Genomic DNA, 22412 nt, shown 5'->3' on the forward strand with positions numbered 1-22412 from the left:
AAAGGATTTTGAGAAGCTTTCTGGACTTAACTCTCCAAGGCAGACCTGAACTGTTCTTGGCAAATGTTTTATCTGTAGTTCAGGTAGATAAACACAGGAACAGACTGTCTTTATAAATGGAAGATACTCTTTTATCTATAAGATACTCTTTATAAACGGAAGCCTCTCTTAGTCTTACCCAATACATGTTCTGCATTGTGACAGGTTCTTTTTTTGAGCTGAGAACTTCATTTAGCAGTCATTGGTTTTAGATTAATTGTTCCAGATGTTCAAGTAACGGTGGCTCAAACAAACACTGTGAACATGCTCTTAAAAGTGCCATCCAGCAAAGGGCTGGGTATAAAAATAATGCAAACACATTCCTTATATTTCACATTTTCATTTAGTGTGTATGAGTACCAAAGTTCAGGCTGTAAACACAAACCTGTAATGCCTATATTCCCTTATACCATGATGCCTGAATGTTAAGAAAATAATCAGGATGGTTGATGATGAGAAAAAATGAAAACTATTGGGAGGGGTGGGAGAATCACATGTAGAACAGCTTTTACTAAACTGATAACCTACTCCTGCAGGAAAGGAGATGAAGCGGATTTGTGTTACAGAATTGCATTAACTTGTGTTAATTTCTCACTGTTTTCACTATAATCCCAGGTACCTTGTCGGGCAACGACTTGTGAATTATGAACGGAAGTCTGGTAAACAAGGCACATCAACAACTCCACCTCAGTCTTCACAAGAATAAACAGGTCATAAACATCTTGACCTTCCCTTTGCCTTTACATGTCCTTTTTTTTCATAGACTCTTCTTCAGTCTTTGGATATCTCTTCCAATAATGCTCTCAGCAGTGTTTTGGCTTCTGTTAATGGCATCCAGAAAGCAGTTAAGGCTCTGTTCCTTATCTGCATTTTTGTGATGTTATCAATGCTGTCTGAGGTCTGTATATGTGTAAATAGAAGTATCCTGACACCCTAAAACCTTGGATTAAAAAGAATGTGCATTGTACATCTTTAAAAAAGTATATTAATTTATTAAATCTAGTTGTCACTTTATTTTGGACTGCTGTTCTGTTGACAATGTGCCACAAAGCAATACTGCAAAGAGGCAAGATGTTTTTATAAAATCTGGAGCTTACTTTATGGCGTTCATAACAGTTCTTACTGTAGTAATATAGTGTGAGTTTTCATGAGTGGAAGAGCCACACAGAGAAGTAAGTAACTGTCTTACAGTCAGCAATGAAGTGGCTGTGGTGAGAACATAATGAACTATGTATCTTGCTGTCAAGTCTTTTTTATTATTTTGTATAACACCAAAGCTGTTGTACATTTTTCTATTGCCTGATTGTTTTTCATGTGTCTGAGTTTGTAATATTGTACAGTTGCTGTTAAATCAAGAAAATACTTCCTCTTCTGAGAATTCAGACGTACTTGTTGAGACTCAGCTGGGTGTTTCTGTTGGGGGAGACGGGGTGGGGGGGCACAGGGGGGTGGTATCGGCTTTAGGAATCGGGATTTCCTGAACTGAAACAGTAAGTAATTTACTAAGATTAGGTGATGGAAGCATTTAAAGGTACCAAGGAAAATTAGATAGGTTCATAACTGAAACTGTAGCCAATTTCTTATCAATAATAGAAATTTTCAGGACCTCAGGGGGAGGGATGAACCTTATCTGATGTGTTTGCACAGAAACAACAGAGTGTAAGCGACATTTTGACCTGGTCCTTAACTAAAGAGCCTGAAATCTCTTTTTCTGTAAGTTACCAAAGTTGCAAATTTTAGTATGAATTTTATATTGCAGTTACTTCAAAACAAACCCCCAAACAAACAAACAAACAAAAAAAGACCTACAGCAAGTATCTCTTTTCTTTTGGAATTGGTAACTGTGAATTTTTATGGGAATAATATCGGGGAAGTAATTTACCTTGTACCATTTATGGCCTGTGGGGCAGGGAAACACATATGCTGTTAAACAAGCAAGGAAAAGTTAGCAGATTTCTTTGCAAGGATACAGTCAAACAAGAGCCACCAAATCAAGTCTGTGCTATTTCTATATGTAGATAAGAGTTCTTTTGCAGTAATGTTTGGGGGATTTTTATGTATATATTTTAAAGTAACTACATAACAGTATTGCAAAGCTTTAAATAGCATCAAATCATATGCTTAGATCGGAGTATCTCTTGTAGATTAAATGGGGGAAATGTGAGTATACATTGCAGCAATCAGAAAATCGATGGAACATTAAACTTGCTGCTCAGTACACTGTCCTCCAGTATTCCATACTTGACCATATGTATATATAATTAATACTTGAGAATCGCTTGGCAGGTGCTTTGAGAGCATCATCTCCTTTTATTGATGTTGCATCTCTGATCTGATGTGTTTTGAGTTAATGTGGTCCAGGCTGTGATGGTGGCAGTTCATTTTCCAGTGTCTGTACTTGTGTTCGGAGGCAGTGAGCACAAGCCAAATGCATCTGAATCTAGTGGCAGGAGGATTGTGCTGTCATTATCAGAAGGTCAGAAACTACTATCTCATGGAATCACTGTTGTCCTGATGGTTTTGAACCATAAATATTACCCTTTGGAGTGATTTATTAGGAAACTTCCAATGAACTGAAATCATAGAAAAATAACCAAAATGTTTTTCTCTCATTCACTGACTAAATGCTAAATTGAGTATTCGCCCAATATATTTTTGGTGTGCATAAATACTGCATTTGACTATTTACAGTGGTGTACATTGTGGGACAGATATATTTTCACAATATTAAACTCACTGGTAACATACATGCTTTCTTACACCAAGATTCTGTCTTTGACATATCTTTCATAAACAGTTCCAAAATGGTCTTACCACTCAAAGATCGCTAGCACTTCTGCACATCATGTGGAATTTGCAGCAGTGTGGTTCTTGTAACTTTGTGTTTTTATCCAGATAAACTGGTCTTAACATTAAAATTTATTAAGAAAAAGCCTTTTTGCAATTTCTTATTATGGTTGTTTTGCAAGGCATAACAGAAGAAACTGAACCAGGCATGAACCAGTTATGCAGTGTGAACTGTAGCTATTTTACTGTGGCTTACATTATCTGTATTCACTCTTTGTTAGGGAGAACTGGCTTCAAATCAACAGTTGTGCTTGCTTTTGCACTTCTTTACAGATTCTCCCTATATCCTTATTTTTGCACGTGTTTTGGGAACGAAGATGGAAGTAGTATAGAACAAGAATTAAGTAACATTGCTTTTCTATTGGTTTAAATTTTGATAGTTTGCCTTACTGTGCTGTGTGTACTCTGGCATAGAAACTTGATAGTAAGCATGTACGTTAACTGGCTGTTACTAAGATAGCTGGCAGCTCTATACCAGAACCTTCCATCTCTGCTGGAGTAATACAGCATGCAGTGGTCGTATTACTCTTCAAGCCGGAAAAAATCTCTGTGTGTGCATGTGGTTTTACCACAATGTAACACTGAATCTTGGAGGGGTTGGAGAAGCAACCTGGCCTACTTCGTGTATCTCTTCTGTGGTGTTGAGAATCTACTGCTGTTAGCAGTTCTACAGGCCTTCATCAAAGAACTGGCTCTGTAGCCGTCTTTTGATTATTGAAAAGTTAATTGTGGCACAGCTTTGGTTTTACACAGATTATTTTATATTGATTAAAAATAGTAAAAACTGCATCTTTTCTCTGATTCCCTCTTCTCTGCTGGGTAAAGCCTACGTTATTTGTTCAGTTTCCGAGGGCCCTCTGAGACCCGTAACTATTTTCTGTCAGCCCTTACCTCAGTAAGATACAATCACAGAATGGTTTGTTTTGGAAAGGCCCTTAAGATCATCTAGTTCAAACCCCCCTGCCATGGGCAGGGATGCCTCCCATGAGACCCCCTTACTTGAGGCCCCTTCCAACCCAGCCTTGAACACTGCCAGGGATGGAACATTCACAACTTCCTTTACTCTCACAGTAAAAAGTTTCATCCTTATATCTAACCTTAATCTCCCATTAAATTTTCAGTGATGCCAGCTCCAACACCAGTTACAGTACTCATGTTACTTTTCAGCTGAGTGCATTAATTCCTTGCTTTTTCCTAAGCTCAAGCAAAGGTCTTCATAAAACTGCACAGCAGCCCTGTGGTTCTTTGGAGAACTCCGTAAGAAGCCCTCTGCCTGGTGTGTTGACTCCACTGCCTGACATACTGAGCAGTGCCATTTCATTTCTGTATACTGCACTGTCTGTCTGCTCGTTTATGTCTAGACTGGAAATTCTCCATGGCAGGGTCAGTGTTCTTGTTCTGCTCACCTGTGAAAGGGCAGCATACAGCCTGAGCAGTGAGTGGGGTTCTTGGTAAAAACAGTGTTACAGTAGTAAAAACATCGAGCAGAGAATTGAATCTCAGTAGTATGAAGTTCAGGACACCAAAAAAAGGAAGCCCTCTCCTGAAGCGGATAAGGGAACAGCTTTTACAAAGTGTAACGGTAAGTTAAGAGTTCTCTGATGTTTCAGTTCTTGCATGGATTGGATGGAACTAAAGAATTGCATGGTTAACAGGGATTTTATTAAGTCCGATTATTCCAGACAAGCTCTGCTTCTTAAGCTCTTAGTTTGGAAGTCACCATAAATTGAGAAATAATAGGCTGAAATCAACGTTACTCAATAATAGACATTTCTAGAAGATGGCATTTCCAAAGGTCAGATTCTGTTCCAAACTAACTGGCATATTTGGAATTCAATGTAACACTGAGGCATGGAGCAGTACCAACGTAATTTCACAACACTGCCATCAGTTCTGCAGTTTACACACTCGCGATTACCTCTTGCTTGTTGAGTAGGGGCCAGTGCCAGAGCTGCGTAGCCACTTCTGAGGGGTTTTTACCCCCTGTATAAGGAGAAATCAAACATACCATGAGGTTGGGGCAGGGGCATTGCTCACCCTTCCTTGTCTGATTTATGTTAAACCACTTGGCTTTGAGGAGCACCTCTCTGGCAAATGACGCCACTTTTACCTGGCAAGAAAAGACTTGATTGTTGCTTAACAAAACCAGAGGGCACTGCGGTGCTGGAGCAGCTGGTACGGCCCGTGCTGTGCTTGGTGGGACAGTCCATCGGCAGTATTGCAGTCCTGAACAGCCAGGACTTTGAAGCAGCAGCTGCTATAACGGGAATTTGGGGAGTACATTGGCTGTGTCTGTTTTGCAGCTCACTCAGCCTTTGTTCACATCTCGTTCAAGCCTGGACGTGTTGCCTGTTTGAAAGAGAACTCCCGAAACCCGCTCCAAGTCTGTTTAGAGACGGACACTGCTTACTGCGCACAGGGTGCTCGGTGGTGCATGTCTACGCTTACCTGCTGCCGCGGCCTTTCGGTTCTTCCCAGGCGGCTGAGGGAGGCGGGCGTCGCTCCCGCCTTCAAACAACGCCGGCACAGCCCGCGCCGGCCCCGCCTGCCCCGTTACGCCTCTGGGCCCGCGCCCGGCTCCTCCCTCCGCGTTGCCGGGCAGCCGGGGCCGCGGCCGGGGGCAGCAGAGGCGGCTGCTGCGGGCGGTGCGGTTGGGGCCTGTAGTCTCGGGTCTGGCCGCGGCCCCTAACAGAGAAGAGAGGGTTTGGCCCGCCCTCAGCCCGCGGGCCCGCTTGCCGGCAAACCGGGTAACCGGTGCCACGGCTGAGCCAGCCTGACCTCCGTGCCCTCAGCTGTTGGGTTCAGCTTTGTGCCAGGTACCTGCGGCTGGTTTGGGGTGAGTGAGCAGAAAAGGAGGAGGTAAGAGCGAGGAGGGGTGGCAGAGATGAGGTGACCTCTGTGTTTAGCAAGAGAGTTGAATGGGACAAACCTACCTGTATGAGCAACGTGCAGTGTGTAACTGCAGCACGCTTTTTGTTCATCAAGCTGTAAGGTTTTCATGTAAAGTCTGCAGGAACACAGATTAGTCACTTTTTGCTACATTGTTTGTTTGGCTCGGTTTGTTTTAATACCTAAACATAATATAAACTTGGTAATCTACATGCTGTAGCTCCTGTACAAAAATGACAAGACTCTCCTTGGCGTACAGTGGTGAGTTGTCAACACAGCTAGCTTTCACATGGGCATGGGTGGTGTGACTTGTCTGGACTACCGGCTGTGCAAGTTTACACCGTGGTAGGCTTGAGGAGAAAGATTAAATTAAAACTACCTAAGGACACATATTAAAGCCTTACTCGGAGCTGTGGCTGGTGTCCCAGCGCCAGTGTTCTACTCGGTGTTGACACCAAGGTTGTTTGGAGATGCACAGTGCCCATCTGCTCACCCTTCTCAGTCTGTCAGTTCTCCAGTAGCCCCAGCTGTTGAGTAGGACAGGAGAGGGTTTGGGTACAAGGTGAGCCCCATGTGCACATGCAGGTTTTTATTCATATTGTGTGTCTGTGAACTGCTGTTTTATTACTCCTTTCAGGTCTGTATGACTGAACACAAAGGACCATGCCTCTTCCAGAAACCATGTTTTGTGCTGAGCAGATCAGAATCCCCCCTGAATTACCTAATATTCTGAAGGAATTCACCAAAGCGGCTGTTAGGACTCAACCTCATGATGTTTTGCAGTGGTCAGCTGCGTAAGTAAGGTGCTCACATAACAGTGGAGTGCTATGCGTATGGGCCCACAAAATCTCACTGTCGTTTATTGTACAGTGAAGCTGGCTGTGACTACTAAACCAACCTGTATATCGCCTATGTGCTTCTGGGCCTTTTAAAAATGGTGGGATACTTGATGTATTTTCTGTTTCATTGAGGTTTAGGACTGGCATATTTCTGGCATAGTTTGGTTTCCAGACAGAAAAATGCATCTTAATTCTTTTGTTATTAATTTCTCTGTCCTGAAGACCAAAAATTTTTCTTCTTTTTCTCCTCCTCGCATGTGAGACTTTAATTCTTGTAATTTAAAGGAAACCTAGAAAATAGTTTTCTCATTCTTAAGCTTGCTTAGGTTTCGGGTTTTTTTTTTTTTGTTTCCAGACACAAAATTAAGGAGTGCCCTTAAATGTTACTGAAATAAGGAAAAAATCCTGAAAAGTTGCAACTTACAGGTGATAGTACACATAATAAACCTCTCACTGTAAAGTTGATTTAAGATGCTTGGGGTGATGGATGTGCAGTGAGCTTTCCCCAGCTGAGCAGACAAAAGCAGCAGACACTGAGGAAGGTAGTAGCTTAAGCCTGCAAGGGTATGTGGCTGATGAGAGCAGGGGCAGTGTGGCACTGCCATGGCCATGCCACCAGCCATACCTTGACCTCTGCTTGAAGATTGCACTAGCTCGATGGCAGGAGTCCCTGCAAATGGGTAGGTGGTTGCTGCTGATTGCACATCCGTCTTTGTGGAATATGCTCTGGTGTGAGAGCACCTGTGGCAGAGCAATGTCTGGACCTGCGAGCCATGTGAAGCAGAGCAGAGCTGTGGTTTCACACTCACTGCCAACCATAGAATAGAATCATAGAATAGTTAGGGTTGGAAAGGACCTTAAGATCATCTAGTTCCAGTCCCCCTGCCATGGGCATGGACACCTCACAGCAAATCATTTCACCCAAGGCCTCGTCCTACCTGGTCTTGGACACCGCCAGGGATGGAGCATTCACAACTTCCTTGGGCAACCCATTCCAGTACCTCACCACCCTCACAATAAAGAACTTCTTCCTTAAATCCAATCTAAACTTCCCCTGTTTTAAGATTTAACCCGTTACCCCTTGTCCTGTCACTACAGTCCCTAATGAAGAGTCCCTCTCCAGCATCCTTGCAGGCCCCCTTCAGATACTGGAAGGCTGCTATGAGGTCTCCACACAGCCTTCTCCAGGCTGAACAGCCCCAGCTTTCTCAGCCTGTCTTCATACAGGAGGTGCTCCATTCCCCTGGTCATCCTCGTGGCCCTCCTCTGGACTTGTTCCAACAGATCCATGTCCTTTTCATGTTGAGGACACCAGAACTGTACACAATACTCCAGGTAAGGTCTCACAAGAGCAGAGTAGAGGAGCAGGATCACCTCCTTCAACCTGCTGGTCACGCTCCTTTTGATGCAGCCCAGGATACGGTTGGCTTCCTGGGCTGCGAGTGCACACTGCAGCTGGCTCATGTTCATTTTCTCATGACAAGGACCTTGCACTTGTCATGGTTAAACTTCATGAGGTTGGCATCAGCCCACCTCACAAGCGTGTCAAGGTCCCTCTGGATGGCATCCCTTCCCTCCAGCGTATCAACTGAACCACACAGCTTGGTGCCATCAGCAAACTTGCTGAGGGTGCACTCAATCCCACTGTCCATGTCAGTGACAAAGATGTTAAACAAGACCGGTCCCAACACCGATCCCTGAGGGACACCACTCCTTACTGGTCTCCAGCCGGACACTGAGCCATTAACCACAACTCTTTGGGTGCAGCTATCTCTGTATAGGATGTTACAGTGTTGTAGTGCTTGTCCCTGTGAATAATCAGAAGGAGAAATTAGAACGGCAAATGCTTAGTTCTGCTGTGCTGCTTGCTGTTCATTTCGGCCAGTATTTGGACAACATGGGGTAGCTTGGGCATGGACATGGGTGCCAGGGTAGGTCAAGGAAGATGAACAGAGAAGCCTTTAAATTAGACCTACCACTAACTGAATGAAAACCGAGGTTTCCTTGCATAGTTCAGATTGCTGACCAGCTATGGCAGATATGGTTTCTCTTAAGGCTGTGGTGCCTTTATAAGTGAAAGGATATAAATCTAATTCCCTTTCTGCTCTAGTCTTACAATTTATTTTGGAGTGGACGTGGATAGCAGAAACGCTGATGAGAGTTGCAATAATAGCCAGTTGTGCTTCTTGGGTAGTGTATGAGGGGAATGTTAAGCAAATGAGCCCTCAGGTGCTCATCAGTCACATAGGAAAAACCTGCACTTCAGTTTGCACCTGCACTCTGTTGTTAATAAATCATTGCCTTTCCCAAGAAGGGCTGAGTATGTCATGCACAAAGGAAGTTAAATGCCTGAAGAATTATTAGAACATTTTTAAAAAGGAGTGTGTAAAGCCTAAGTATCATGGTTTCCACTAAAAAGAAAGGTGGTATCTACGGCATGAGAGTTGTGTGCACGGGCGGCTTGCTAAGTGCTGCTGCTCCTGCATGGGAGTGTGTGGATTCATTCACTGGACTGTAACAGCATTTATTTCTGTGCAGCTTGTAATGGCCATACGCATTCAAGTGTGTTCTCTTCCCATTCACTTAGGTATTTTTCAGCGTTGTCAAAAGGTGAGACCCTTCCTGTGAAGGAGAGGCTGGAAATGCCTTTAGCAATAGAGAAAACGGATGCTGTTTTGACCAAAGGACTCCTTAAAGTCTTGCACAAACAGGTATAAACTAGCCTTTATCAAATGCACAATGCTGTTGAGGAATGCTGATGCATTGGGGATGGCTGGGGAGACTGATTGGCAAGTATCTGATATATTTTGGGGAGGGATACTGTTAGTTTCATTCTGGTTTTCAGAGTTCTTACTGTGGTACCACGATTTTGTTTAAAGCTTTCTCCCAAAGGCATAGTGAATGTTGTGGAACTGAAGGAGAAATGGAAGCACTTGTGCTTGCCAGAGGAGCAGCTGGAAGCTATCCTGCAGTTGGACAACTTCGGCAAAGAGGTGGAATGGATGAAGTTTCTGGCACTTGGGTGCAGCGTGCTTGGCAAGGTATGGTAACAGCAACAGGAGCCCTCAAATCCAAATACAAATGGTCGTATATGATCATGTATGAGGTAGACCACAGAACAATTAGGGCAAATGGACTTTGGGGATTGCTTTTGCAGCAGCCAGAAAAGTGGCCTGTGTGTTTACCTTTGTTCCCCATCAGCTTTTGATCAGGAAAGCTTAATCAGAAAGACAGCTAAGTCCTCAGCTTACTGGGAGGGCATTAGAAGAGTAAGCATGTCTGCAGGGAGCTTGGACCATGAGAGAGAGGATCATAGAGGAATGATGCTTATGGCATCAAATTAATGATGCTTATGGCATCAGTATAAATGTCTGTGAGGGAGAACTGGAGGGAGAAATTAAACCATCAATACATAATTGATTGTGCAGTCAATTAAATTTTCACAGAAGCAGTTAACGTTACTGAATCTAAATTTAATTCTTTTAATCTCAGTAATAAAATCTCAGCAGAGCATTTCCACAGAATGAGAGGTTATAAAATGCACTAAGCTGATGATCTTATGAAGTATAACGCTGCTAATGATTTCTGCGGTAGGGAAGAAGGGGTACTAAAAAGAAAGTACATATTGAATAATATTTTGACAATGTTGCAATCTCTGGAAGTCCTGAATGCTGTCCTGGCCTGGTGATAGAATTATGTGTATGTGCGTATACATATATATTCATTTCAACTGTGTATTTCTTGATTCTAATCCCACCCCTCAACATGATTTTGTATTTTGGGCTTTTTTTCTGAGTTAAAAAAAAAAAAAGTAACAGCAACATTACTTATTAAAAAAAAATCAAAACCAGAGTGACAGGAACCTCGTTCTGATGGAGCTAGACAGCCTAAATTTACCTCCATCTATCCATCCTTTCAGATATTAAGTCAATTATTTGATTTCAGCTGTATGTAATGAAATCTAAACTTCAGTTTCCTAAATCAGAGAGGAAGACACACACAAATTTATTTCCTTTGCTGTAAATTATGTTCATAGTTGAATAAGGTCACAGTTAGGATACAAGAGTAGACAAGCCTGAATTTAAGAACACCAGTGATCTGAGGTATCTTTCTGCAAAGCACTGGTGTGTTTTTACAGCCTTGGAGAAATGACCACAGAGGTTAAATTGTCTTTCAAAGATGGCAAAAGCAATGTGAGTAACTTTGCTGTGTTGTGAGAGAGCAGCCGCTTGGAGTGGCAGGAGCAGGAATGGCAGTAGTGGGGTAGCAAACTGCAGGGGGTAGATAAGATTCTGCCATCTATAGGCAGCTACCTCTCCTTTTGCAGAAAGGCCACCCAGGGGAGGAATTGCACTAAATAAACTGTTACAGATTATAAACCGTCACTTCTCTGGCCTGTGTTCTACATACCGAACAGACACTGTATTTATTTTAAATATTGCTGTTCTACTCTTAGGAAATACTTATCTTTTTTTCAAAGGCATCGCTTGCTTGTTAATACAATACAATACAAACCCTTTGAAAAGGTTATAGAAAAATGTTACAACTTGGGTTAAAAAAGGCCTGTGTGGGTTTTTGTTTGTTTGTTTTAATGGCATGCAACCAGTCTTTGACTCAGTGAAGCTCTATGCTGAATTTCCCTGTTTAGCTTAGTACGCATTGGACACTGTGTTATGGCAGTGTACTGGATAAAGGATTCTTTCAAAGTATATTTGGAAGTAATACCTTGAGGCATGTTTGATTTTAAGGGAACCTGGACATTACTGGGCTTTGACTAAACTGGAATATGCTTGAAAGCCTTTTTGCCTCAGTGCTTTTTCCACTAACTACTATAATGGGGCTTGCACACAAATAAAGAATACAGTAAATAGCAGAACTCCTAAAAGTTAATATCATATTACAATGCCATAATAAAAATCAAACCCCTATCAGTTTTCTGGGCTTTGCAGATTTTTCTGTCTTAACTGCTGAGAATTCAGTTAGATCCGTTGAGATAATAAAAACACACACATATCCCTGTCACTAGGTATCGTGATGTTGGAGCTTTTACAGTAGCAGAGCAATTTGGCCATATGAAAACTAGGGCTCAGGCTACACCATGTGATACAGAGGGTACATTTGCTGAAACCTAGGCAACCATGATAAAGCCTTCATTTCATTTACACTATTAGTGGCTTACAGTGTGGATTTTGTCATGATGTGCAAAGGATGTTCATGGCCCTGATACTGTTTCTCTCATTTCTTGACTGAACCTCCCTGCAGTCCTTGCTGAGTTCAGTGAAACATGCCTGTGAAATCTTAACAAAGGACCCAGAAGGTGGAGCAGCTTGCATACCCTTCGAAACATTCTCATTTCTTTACTTGTATTTGGCCAGTATTGATGGAGAGATACCAAAGGAGGAAGTTGAAGTCTTCCTCCACAAAATTAAAGAGGAAGCGTAAGTAAAAATCCATTCATGCAATTTTAATGTATTGAGCACCTCTGGGTTCTCCATAAGCCTTTAATTTCAGGTGAGTAGTCTGTCTTCGCTTTGGCCACAGCCATAATAGGAGTAAAGATTGACTGAGGTTCTGCCACCATCACTGATGGGCTCAGCCTCACAGTGGCAGGTCCGTCTTGTAGCTGGCAGGTATTGGCTCTGTTGGACATGGAGGAAGCTTCTGGCAGCTTCTCACAGAAGCCACCTCATGTAGCCAGCCTTCACCTTTCCCTCTGTCACTACCAAAACCTTGACACACAAACCCAGGTCCACATACATGGGGGCTCAGAAAAGCAGACAATTGCACTGCTTTGTTTTGTATTAATTATCAGATTGACAATTTATTACTAAGAACCAATTTTTAATCACCCTGCTCTGGCTTGAAATTAATATAACCCTCAGTTATCTTGTCCAACACACTAGGACTTACCATGTTCAAATGTTATTCTAAAGCATTTCATTTATTCCTTTCCAGTGACAAGCAATCTGGCATGGTGCTGCTCAGAAACTTTTTGAGCCAGGCCTCAACACTGTTTTGATCAAGCCCACTCTTCATTATTGGGTGACAGAAGAAAAGAAAAAGTAAGAAACAAATGTGCAGAAAAAGAATCTGTGTTTAAAGGACTATTATTTGCACATCACAATAAAAGACCCTCTCCTGGCACTTTCTTTTCTTTATCGCACTCCTGAACTCTTCCTTCAGTGGGCCTCTCAAATATTGATGCTCAGACCTAGGGAGCAATACCTTCTCTCCGTATTTTGGTATGGATCTTCCTACCTATACTTTGCAAGTGTCATAAGAAGTAAACAATAGAATTAGACTGGACAGCTGTACTTGGTGTTATTTCTCATTATGCTTCTGCTAGCATTGACTTTCTGACTCTTACACAAATACAGCTTGTCTTTTGACCACTTTATCTACTCGAACATGCTCTCTTACCAAGCCTTAAGGAAAGTTCATGAGAACCCTGTGACTGAGCTGGTAGAAGAAATAGTAACTCAAGAAAGAACTGCAATGGTCCTTTTTCCCTCTAATTAGGACCTTTCACGTAACTTAAGTAAGCCTCTTTTTCCATTCTTAGATAGACTTGTCTAATTCAGGATCTGCTTTAAAATACATTTTGTTTTCTGACAAGAAAAGCTACTGCTACTGTCACGTAGGTGGCAAATGAGTTCAGTGTTCTTTTGAGCTGAATAGCTGTAGTAGGTACAGAAGTCTAAATCAGAACTAGATTTGTGACATCTAATCACACTTAATTGAAGAAACAATTGAGCTGAGACAGTGTACAGTAAACCTAGAGCGATTTCATTGACAGAAAAGGCCAAAACCAGGAGTATGCGGAGTGCCCTCTCCTGACAACTTGAGCAAGCAGAAGAGTGTTGTAGGAAAGATGAATCTGAAAGCTTGTTCTTTTATAGTTGCTTGCTGTGTTGAGGTAACAAGCTTGGCTGGTGATGTCTGACCTTGCTGTAGCAGATTGTGTGAGGAATTAACTGGGAATTGATATAATAAATATCTCATTGAAGTTAAGTGAATCCTCCTGCATGCCCTTAGTATGTACACTTACCTGCTAGTCTGCAGGATGGGAACTCCTCCTAGTTATTTCTGGAAGTAAATGGGTAGGCACCTGGTGTTTGAGAATGGCATTCAGCAATATTAGAGGTGTCCTTGGTGCCTCCCCACTAGTTTCCGTAGAGAGCTATATTCTTGTCATCTTTGCCACATGACACTGATACTAAATTTCTTTGAGCATGAGCTTAGGAACAGCAACTTTCCTGTTGTGGTCTTTTTACCACTAGCTGCAGTTGAAGACACTTCAGCCTGTTGGGAGAACTCTGAAATGTGCCCTGTCCCCTCTGGTTCATATGGTAACCAGACAGCAAGTGCTGCTGTTCTGGAACCCTGGTCCCAGAGGTGACAGTGTCAGGTGGGAGGGTATGAAGGGAGCTCTCTGCATGCCTTTTCCATTTGTAATTGATCCCAGACTCCAGCGATTAGTACTCTATCCACCATGTATTGGCCAGGAAGGCAAATTAGTACAGCCTCTCTGAGATTTCATTCTTCGGCCTTGTGAGACTAAACTCAGATGAGATCAATGTAATTTATTAAGAGATGCATTAGTGAAAAAATATACACATTTTCGGATGTATACTGCTTCCATCGTGACAAACCTTCACACTTTTGGTCTCCCAGCACAGCTGCAGCACCAATAGTATGTATACAGCATTACTGTCCCTGACACAACAGCAGTAATAACAGTTCTTGTGCAAGTCATTTTTTGAAAAGCTGACAAACAAAATAATCAGGTTCTTGCTTCTACTTTCTTCTTTTATAGTTGTGATACTTTTCTTCATCCCTGAAACAAAACCACAAACATTGTGTGGGCTGTTAGGCTCTGACTGACAAAATCTGAAGGAAAAAAAATACTTGGAAAGCATTCATTAAATGTAATGCATTCTTCTAAGGAAAGGAAGTAAACTACTTTAAGGCAGTTTATTTCCCATGCTTGTTTAATCAAAGCCTTGTCAAGCACTGCCATAGTAGCAATTAGTTTAGGATGAATGGCATCACTGGGAAATGAAGCCAGTTTTGAGATAAGCAATCATCTCCTTCTGTGCAGTTACCTACAGTATTTCTTCCATACACACCAGGAACAATGCAGCATTTCTGCTGGCCAGTAGTTTAAGTCTTCGCTCAAACACATGTCCCACACACCTATGGAGCAAACATGCAGGTGCAAACATGCCCGTGTTGATGGCATTAGAAGTGTGGCCTAGATTTGTTTTCTTTTGCCTAAAATTATATCCAGAAGTACTGAAAAAAACCAACACTGTTTTAAAGCAACTACCTTTGAAACGCTACTCAAGTGATTATGTGTGTATATGTAGTGGTGAAAACAAGTAATATTCCTGATTAAGTCCCAGTGCAAACTAGAGCAGAGATCAGCACGAGACATGACAAGCCCACATCACTGGTTACACAGACAGCATGCTCTCCTGTGCATATATTGATCAAGTAGAATAGCCAGCGACAGTACTGTGCTAATCCTGCAGCTCAAAGCATGACCTTTCAGATGTGAGGGTAAATCCCGAAGTCTGGATCAGAGTTTATGATCTCACAGCATGTTCTGTTTAGTATGAGTAGTCTCATGCCATTGGCTTGTTTCACAGTATAGGAGTTGAGCCCAGCTTTTTAACTGAACTAAGTATTCTAATTCTCTGCACTAATTTCTTACAGACAATGCTACAGCTGCCTGATTCAGAAACAGACCAGCTGTCACCATGTCTGCTCACCTCTCTCTTTTTCTCCGAGAATCTCTGTCTTTGCCTCTTTCACGACTCCTCCTTCGTTTACTTGGACTCCTGCTGCTCTCTCTCCTATGCCTGGTGCCTTCAGTATCTTTGGAGCTTCCTCCAGACTGCCGGGAGTCCACCGAAGCTGACCGCCTGTCTTCCTTCCTAAAACAAAGGTTATTGAGTCTGTTCAATAAAAACTGTTTCACTGTCACTGTTGTTTTCAGCACCACATTTATCATATAATGGCCCAGTAAAGGTTTAAGAACGTATCTTTTATTAAGGCTCTCTATCTCCCTAAGAAACACAATACATCCCAAAAGAGGCCCAAAGTCCATTCTCTTGTATATGCATGTCTCAGCACACTGTTTAATAGTTACTTCTTACAAACACTGCCCCTCAGTCTTACATTCTCTGCTCATGGAACAGGAGGCAGTAGAAGGGGTTCACCCTGTTTTGCTTTCAATCCCTAACTCTTCAACAACCTGCCTTTTAAGCCACTACCTACAGCTGGAGAACCCAGCAAGCCTGATCTCCTGTATGGCCTTTTCATTCACCTTCATTTTAATGCTGGAAACACCTTGAGTATCACCTTTTAATTTGTTTCAATACCATTTTCATCTCAAAGATCTCCTGAAGAAGCACAAATAGGCTACTGCCAGGTCATGATTCCATCTTCATTTCAGTGACAAACGTTTGGAAGAGTGTGTGGTGTTACTTGACACAGGAAGATACATGTATACACAAAACATGCTCCCGGTTAGCACAGCAGCATTCACAGTGATAAGAACTTTAAAGGGTCCCCATGTTTAGTAACTCAGGAAAACCTTTCTTCTGAGGTATTTTATCTCTACCATAGCATTTCCTGTCATGTGGTAGGGAAGGGGAAGAAATTGTATACTTCTATTTTCAAGTACCCTTCTGTCCCCAGCTACCACAGCTACCACATGCATACATATTTGGACACAAGAGGGAGCATTATTAATTCCGCTGCTCCACCAAAACCTACCTGTTCACCTGGATCACTTGTAACTTATTACCTTGCTCCCCTGACAGAAAGCTAATAATTCCTTTTGCCCCCATCCCTCACGTAGGCAGAGCTTCTCAAGCAAGAAATTAACAGCATTAGCAGATTATTAACTGTGCATATGTCTCAGCCAAGGTTGATATGTGCTACTAGAAGAAGGTGGTAAGATACAATTACAGGCCATCAGCCCACTCACATGCCCAAGGAATTTGTCAACTATGGCATACCTTCCTGAAGATTTTGACTTCCCGCCTTCACACATATCTGCATTATCCAACCTATTCTCCTCCTGCCAGTGATGGCCAAGTTCTTCCATATGCACACCAATCACATCACGAATCACCTGGAGATTACAATATATTAAATAGAAGCAAGAAAAGCAGCATGTCACGGTATGGGCCTAAATTTGCAACTAGACAGCAGAAAGTAAATATCCCCCCCAAACCTACAATTGGATGGTTGAATGGAAAGACTGATTTGAAAAAACAGGTATTTCGGCAGAAATTTAAATAGAACCCTTTTACAACAGACAGTCAACTACATCTTGCTGCCACCTTCATGTTCAAAATGTTATAGTCAGAAATGCTCCTGTTATTTGTAACTTGCTGCAATAAAAGACAATTTGAAAGAGTATCACATTGTTTATGCTGATATATAATAAGCACTTCCATGCAAAAAACCGCCTTATTTTCAGATCTCACCTCAGTGTAAGACTTCTTTGTTATATGAACGTTCTTAGCCCTGTATGACTGCCGTCGCCTTTTGTAATCTCGCATTTCAGCCAGAATTTCAAGATGGGACTTGGGACCTTTCTGACTATCATCTAGTGAAAAATTAGAAGTAAAACAGATGGTCATTAGCAGGACATTAGCACCTGCAGGTATGCAAGTCTGGGGCTTTAATAATACAAGTCTGAAACAGAAAATATATTGTGTTCTTTCTGAAGTTTCCCCAGTACTTAGTAACTATTATGAATTCAGCACAAGCTTCCTCTCCAACCTTTTTGCTAGCTGTTTACACAAAACTAAAAAGCCACTGAGCAAATCTCTTATGTGATCTCAGTCTCCTAACAGTGATCTAAATCAACATACGGGCTTGCAATTTGGTCAAACGGCTACAAAGTACAGGCCATGTTTTCATAGCCAGTATTACAATAAGGCACAGAGACTGAGAAAGCCAGATTCCGTAAATAATTTCCCTGTGTAGATCACAAACACTATCTCCTACCTCCATGCAGAGCAGGGCCCACAGGGTAACACTAATGCTTATGTTGCACTTGGTACAGTTACAAACTGGCATGACTCAACAGGGGTGAGAGGCCTCGGTCCAACACTCCTGTTTGTATATTGCTCAAGAGTTCCATCGGATGACTGCCAAACTTTCTTGTTTGTCTTTTACTCTTAAGTGATCTTTAATCTCATCGTCTTAATACTGTTCTCAAGTGCATAGTAAGTTGGCAACATTAAGCAACCTGTCAGTTACAGCACAGACAAAAGATTCATCCACCAACATACACAATATGTGTGCCAGGACCAGAGCACTGAGCCTCTTTCAGATGGAAAACAACATAAAGGATACCAAACTAGTGTTTTCTGATGCCAAGTCTTCACTGAGGCTTTTAAGAAAAGCATGCTTTTCACACACAAAATAGCACAAGCAATTCTGCTTGGCTTGCAACAAAACTCATCTAACTACACAAAATGAGAGATCCAAGACAAAACTCAACAACAGATAGGTCTTCAAACCTTGGGTGATTTTTGCTGCTAAATCCACAAAGAGGTCACTGTCATTTTCTGTTATTTGGGACCTAGACCTCTGTTTCTTTGTTTCCTCAACAACATAATCATAAAGAGCAAGGCGATCAGCTTGAGTCAGGTCACAGGTGAAACGCTTGTGATTTTGCGGAACTTCTACAGGCAGTAATGAGTAAGATCCTACAGGTAGAACAGACAGCTGTTATTAGTAAAATAGCATAATTGTATAGGAAAGCACAGAAGCTCAACAAACAATGAAGGAAATACCCATGCTTTATTCACCCGTCTTAATTTGGAAGGATAAAAATTGCTCAAATTATAAAAGAAAAAAAAAAAGGTCCAAATCCCTCCCCAGCCCCATGCAGGCAGTGTAACCTTTCCTTCTTATACTTTTATTTACAGGTTTTCATATGCTTTGAAGGGATCACACTAGGTTAGTTCAAAAGGACACTCAGCTCTGGGATTACACGAGAGAAGAGGCAGAGCTCCAACCTGTGGGTTTGTCTTACTCCTAAAATTTTCTTTAAAGTACCATCTGCAAAATACCCGCTCCTCTGCCAACAACAATGAAAGCCTCTAGGAGACTAAACAACTGGGCACTGTGCAAATCAGTGTCACTCACACTGTCACTTTCTTTACAGAGCTCTTTATCATAAACTGCCACAGGCATTTCTAGCTAAGGCTACAAAGGCACTTTCAAAATGCTTCAGATTAGTTCAGATAACTAACTTTAATGTTATGGAAACACACACACTGCCTGCATACCCTTCTTTCCCTGAATACTCCCAATTTCCATTCCCTGGTTAAAACATATATCCTCCAAGCAAATAATAAATCCATTCTCAATCCACTGCAACAGTGGCAAAGTGACCTCTCTAAGGATACAGGATGCAGTATTCTAGGATACTGCCTGCAGAAAGGCATTTTACTCGAGAACATTCCAATTCCCAGCAACTATTGACCTGATCTCCATAATCCTGCTCCCCACAATACAACCTTCTCCCTGCAAGGCACAATCATACCCAGATGATATGACACAGACATACCCAGACAGAACAGCCAAAACATAAGGTGGGGTTTATGCAGGAGCCTGCACAACAGCAAAGCTACTGCTTCTCTACATTATTCAGCACCTAACAGAAGCTGGGAAATCTTTCACCTCCTGATTTCACTAAAGACACCAAAGAAGAGGAGCCACAATAACTCTGCAACAAACCCAGAAGACAAGGTTTTGTCATCGCTGTACTTGAAGCCGAAACCAGAACTTTTCCAGTCCAAACTAACAGATTTAAACATGAAAACAAGAATTTCATTTTTAAAAGGCACTGTTTTACAGGGTCACAGTAGCCCATAAAAGTGCCCTGTAATGCACTTGTAATTTTACAAGGCTTTTACAGGTTGTGATTAATACCAGCCTTCCTGTCCTATTACATAGCCAGCTGAAAGAAGACTTTAAATTAAACAAACAATACTAACTCAGTAAATCTTACAAGAGGCCAAGATACCACAATGAGAACTACACCAAGACAGTTTTAGTGTTAGCTTCAGAGAAACCCACACTTGCAGTGGGTAGCAAACACTGGCACCTAGTGGTTCACGGATGTATCTTTGCAATGCACCACTTTAAAGGGTGTATCTGTTTCTTTATTTGCATGTGAGCGAGCAGCTGTGTGGTTCCGAGTTACAGGGGCTGGGCTTAAACCACAACAGCTTAGGACAGTCTTGAAACAATCCAACATAATAATAGACATGTTGCTTGTGTTTTGATTTAAGGAGTAGTGGATAAGCACATACAAGTCATGTCTAGCAATTAATCCTTAAACAAAACATTACATGAAGAACCATCACACAAAGAACAAGGCTGAAGGCAGCATTAGAAGACTTTGAGCCACAAAGCCCAGAAGGAAACACAGGCAGAAAGTAAGGTGTAGGTAGTGGGATGGGAAGTGAAGTACTAGTGTTTTAAGAAACTCCTTAATTTTGCAGTTTTGATCTTCCAGTCCTGCACAGAACCAGAGGTGTGAGCACAACAGACTCGAGTTCTCTTATCAGATTTTCTTTCCAAGCAGACAAAGTAGTTATGCTCCAAAAAATACAAGGGAAGGAATATTAAAAACAAGTAAAAAAGTCTCATAGCAGTTCACAAGTGGAATAAGGAAGCTGCGATAGGAGAGAGAAGAACAGCTCTCCATAAGACCTGATACAGTTGCCTCAGTGTCTGCTTGTTACTTACCTTCACTGTAGCCTGTGCCTTCTCTGGCACTTTGAGCTCTAGCTTGTTTAACAATGTGAAACTGTAGATCTTTATCTGCAGACAGAAAAGACAGAAATATCACAGAACTTTTACGTTGAGTATTTGGGAGAGTGAGTCTTTATTCCCCAACTTCTATTATGGTATGTTACAAAACGCTGTAGTTTTGTTTACACATAAGGGAAGGTCTGAACTAAAAAAATCATTTGAATCTAATCCACATTTGAACTGAGGGGAAAAAAGAAGTTAAAAAAAAAAAAAGGATTTCTGAGTTACAGGGATATGGAAAAAGACACGCATATATATTGCAGCTCTCTTCTGTATTGTTTATATACCCCCAAATTCTAGGGCCAGCTTTTTCACCTTCTAAGCATGTGTTTTAATCTACTTCTTGCACTTGATGCAAGACCATAGGAAGAACCTGGAAAACAATATAAGAGGAAAAAAAAAAAAGTTCCTCCTTGGATTTCAAAGTGAAAAGTGACCTACACAGCAGAAACACACAGCAACAGAAGCATAGCAAGAGTAAAATAAGGCAAACTACAACGGTGAGAAAATAAACCTACTGACAGAAACACCCACGAGTTTTAGGATGCCTGACAAAGCTGACAAGGCATTGGGGTGTGCTACTGCCAAGACCTAGACTCTACCCCATGGGGTCCCCCGTAAACCCCATCCTAAACTTCCCCCAGTGACCTCTCTGCAGTGTTATCCCCTGACCCTCCCTGAGGGTCTCCCCTCAGCCGCTTATCCTCTGTTTCCCCCTGGGCACCTCCCCTCATTCTCCGCGCCTCCCCTAGGGTGTCCCCCGGGCCTCCCTCAGCCCCAGCTGTCCCCACCCCGAGGCCCCCGTTGCCGCTCACCCATGGTGACGGTGGGAACCTTCAGGTTTTCGTAGAAAACGCTGGAGTCGTACATCTCGGCCTGCGGGACCAAGCGCCTCAGTCAAGGTCCGGAAACGCCCCCAGGGACACCAGCTCCGGGCTCTGCCGCCGAGTGACCCCGAGCCAGAGGGGACCCCCTGGTGGCACTGCCGCACAGCACCCCGGCCCCGTGCCCCTTCCCGCGGCCCCCCCTGGCCGCCCACCTCCTCCTCGGCAGAGTAGCCCATCTTGCGGAGCCGGCAGGACGCGGCGTGCCTCTCCAGCGACGCCGAGGGGACGCGATGATGGACATCGTAGGGGCACGGCACCCGTTCCACCTGCAGCGGGACACGGGTCAGAGCAAGCCCCACTGCCCCAGGCAGAGTCCGTCCCCTCCCGCTACCGCCGCCTTACCATATCCCCGAGCCACACCGCAGAGCGCGCCGCCATCGCGGAGCGGCGCACAGGCTCCGTCACCACGGGAGGCAGAACGGGGCGCGCTACCTTACGTCACATCCGGAGAGTCGTGACGGCAACCATGGCCGGAGGGGGTGAGAGAGCGCCGCCTGCCGGCGGAAGGCTGCAACGGCGGTGCGGGAGGACCACCAGTTCCACCGCCTTCCCCGGCTGCCGGGAAGCGGCCGCTCGGAGGGGAGGCCCGAGATCGTGCTGCGCGAACCCGCCCTGTTTCTGGGGGGCAGCGGGGGCGGGAGCCACCCCTCTAAAGCACAGGCCTGTTAGCGACGGGGCAGGGGGACATCAGCTTCGACGCCACCGATCGCCTGCTTCCCTCTTGCAACAGGAGGAAGCAAGGAGGCAGCCGTTCCAGCCACGCGCTGTGTGAGTGGATCCGTAAGGAATACACTACACACTGCGGGGCCAGGATGTGTGATTCCTCCCAGCACCCCTCCCGAGCACAAGCAGCACAGGCGTCAGTGCAGGGGGGGCTGCATGACTGCAGCATGCCCCAGGGACTGCTGCCCGTCACTGGGCCAAGATGGTGAGAACCTTTGCATCAGAACTCAGTAAGAATGTAGCATAGGATGAAGAAACAGCTAGTGTCCTACAGAATAACTGTCTCGTGATTGGCATTTGTGCTTGCCTGTTTTCGCTGTCTATGAGAAAAGCA

At 43.3% G+C, this 22412-nt stretch overlaps 3 protein-coding genes and 1 long non-coding RNA gene across 12 annotated transcripts in view; 2 read left to right on the forward strand and 2 right to left on the reverse strand.

The window, feature by feature from the left end:
• The window catches only part of MARCHF6 (membrane associated ring-CH-type finger 6), a 47280-nt gene extending 44309 nt beyond the window's left edge, over window positions 1-2971 (forward strand). For all 8 annotated transcript variants that reach the window (XM_061369681.1, XM_061369684.1, XM_061369682.1 and 5 more), the window contains exon 26: window positions 655-2971. In XM_061369681.1, the coding sequence (XP_061225665.1) occupies window positions 655-745 (91 nt within the window). In that variant the 3' untranslated portion in view covers window positions 746-2971. The remainder of the gene's footprint in view (window positions 1-654) is intronic.
• Window positions 2972-5942: 2971 nt separating this feature from the next.
• LOC133221081 (uncharacterized) lies at window positions 5943-12643 on the reverse strand. The gene is made up of 2 exons (XR_009727884.1): window positions 12525-12643; window positions 5943-6302 (listed from the first exon to the last, which is right to left on the reverse strand). It is a non-coding gene; the product is annotated as an uncharacterized LOC133221081 (long non-coding RNA).
• Window positions 6413-12763, forward strand: ROPN1L (rhophilin associated tail protein 1 like). The gene is made up of 5 exons (XM_061369696.1): window positions 6413-6569; window positions 9202-9325; window positions 9494-9655; window positions 11877-12052; window positions 12570-12763. The coding sequence occupies exons 1-5, from the start codon at window positions 6439-6441 to the stop codon at window positions 12631-12633; spliced, it is 657 nt and encodes a 218-aa protein (XP_061225680.1). The 5' UTR covers window positions 6413-6438; the 3' UTR covers window positions 12634-12763.
• Window positions 12764-14182: 1419 nt separating this feature from the next.
• On the reverse strand, window positions 14183-21823 carry SNRNP48 (small nuclear ribonucleoprotein U11/U12 subunit 48). Of its 2 annotated transcripts, none has more exons than XM_061369695.1 (9): window positions 21698-21823; window positions 21508-21621; window positions 21284-21344; window positions 20403-20477; window positions 18161-18349; window positions 17117-17238; window positions 16643-16758; window positions 15389-15553; window positions 14183-14451 (listed from the first exon to the last, which is right to left on the reverse strand). In XM_061369695.1, the coding sequence occupies exons 1-9, from the start codon at window positions 21731-21733 to the stop codon at window positions 14412-14414; spliced, it is 918 nt and encodes a 305-aa protein (XP_061225679.1). In that variant the 5' UTR covers window positions 21734-21823; the 3' UTR covers window positions 14183-14411. The 2 variants fall into 2 exon arrangements, with proteins under 2 accessions (XP_061225679.1, XP_061225678.1); XM_061369694.1 differs by having other exon boundaries at window positions 14183-14504.
• Window positions 21824-22412: the final 589 nt, after the last annotated feature.

This window comes from Neopsephotus bourkii, unplaced genomic scaffold, assembly GCF_033783945.1.
Source record: "Neopsephotus bourkii isolate Nb327-2 ecotype Australia unplaced genomic scaffold, CSIRO-AGI_Nbou_v1 NB_1508, whole genome shotgun sequence".
NCBI lineage: Eukaryota > Metazoa > Chordata > Aves > Psittaciformes > Psittacidae > Neopsephotus > Neopsephotus bourkii.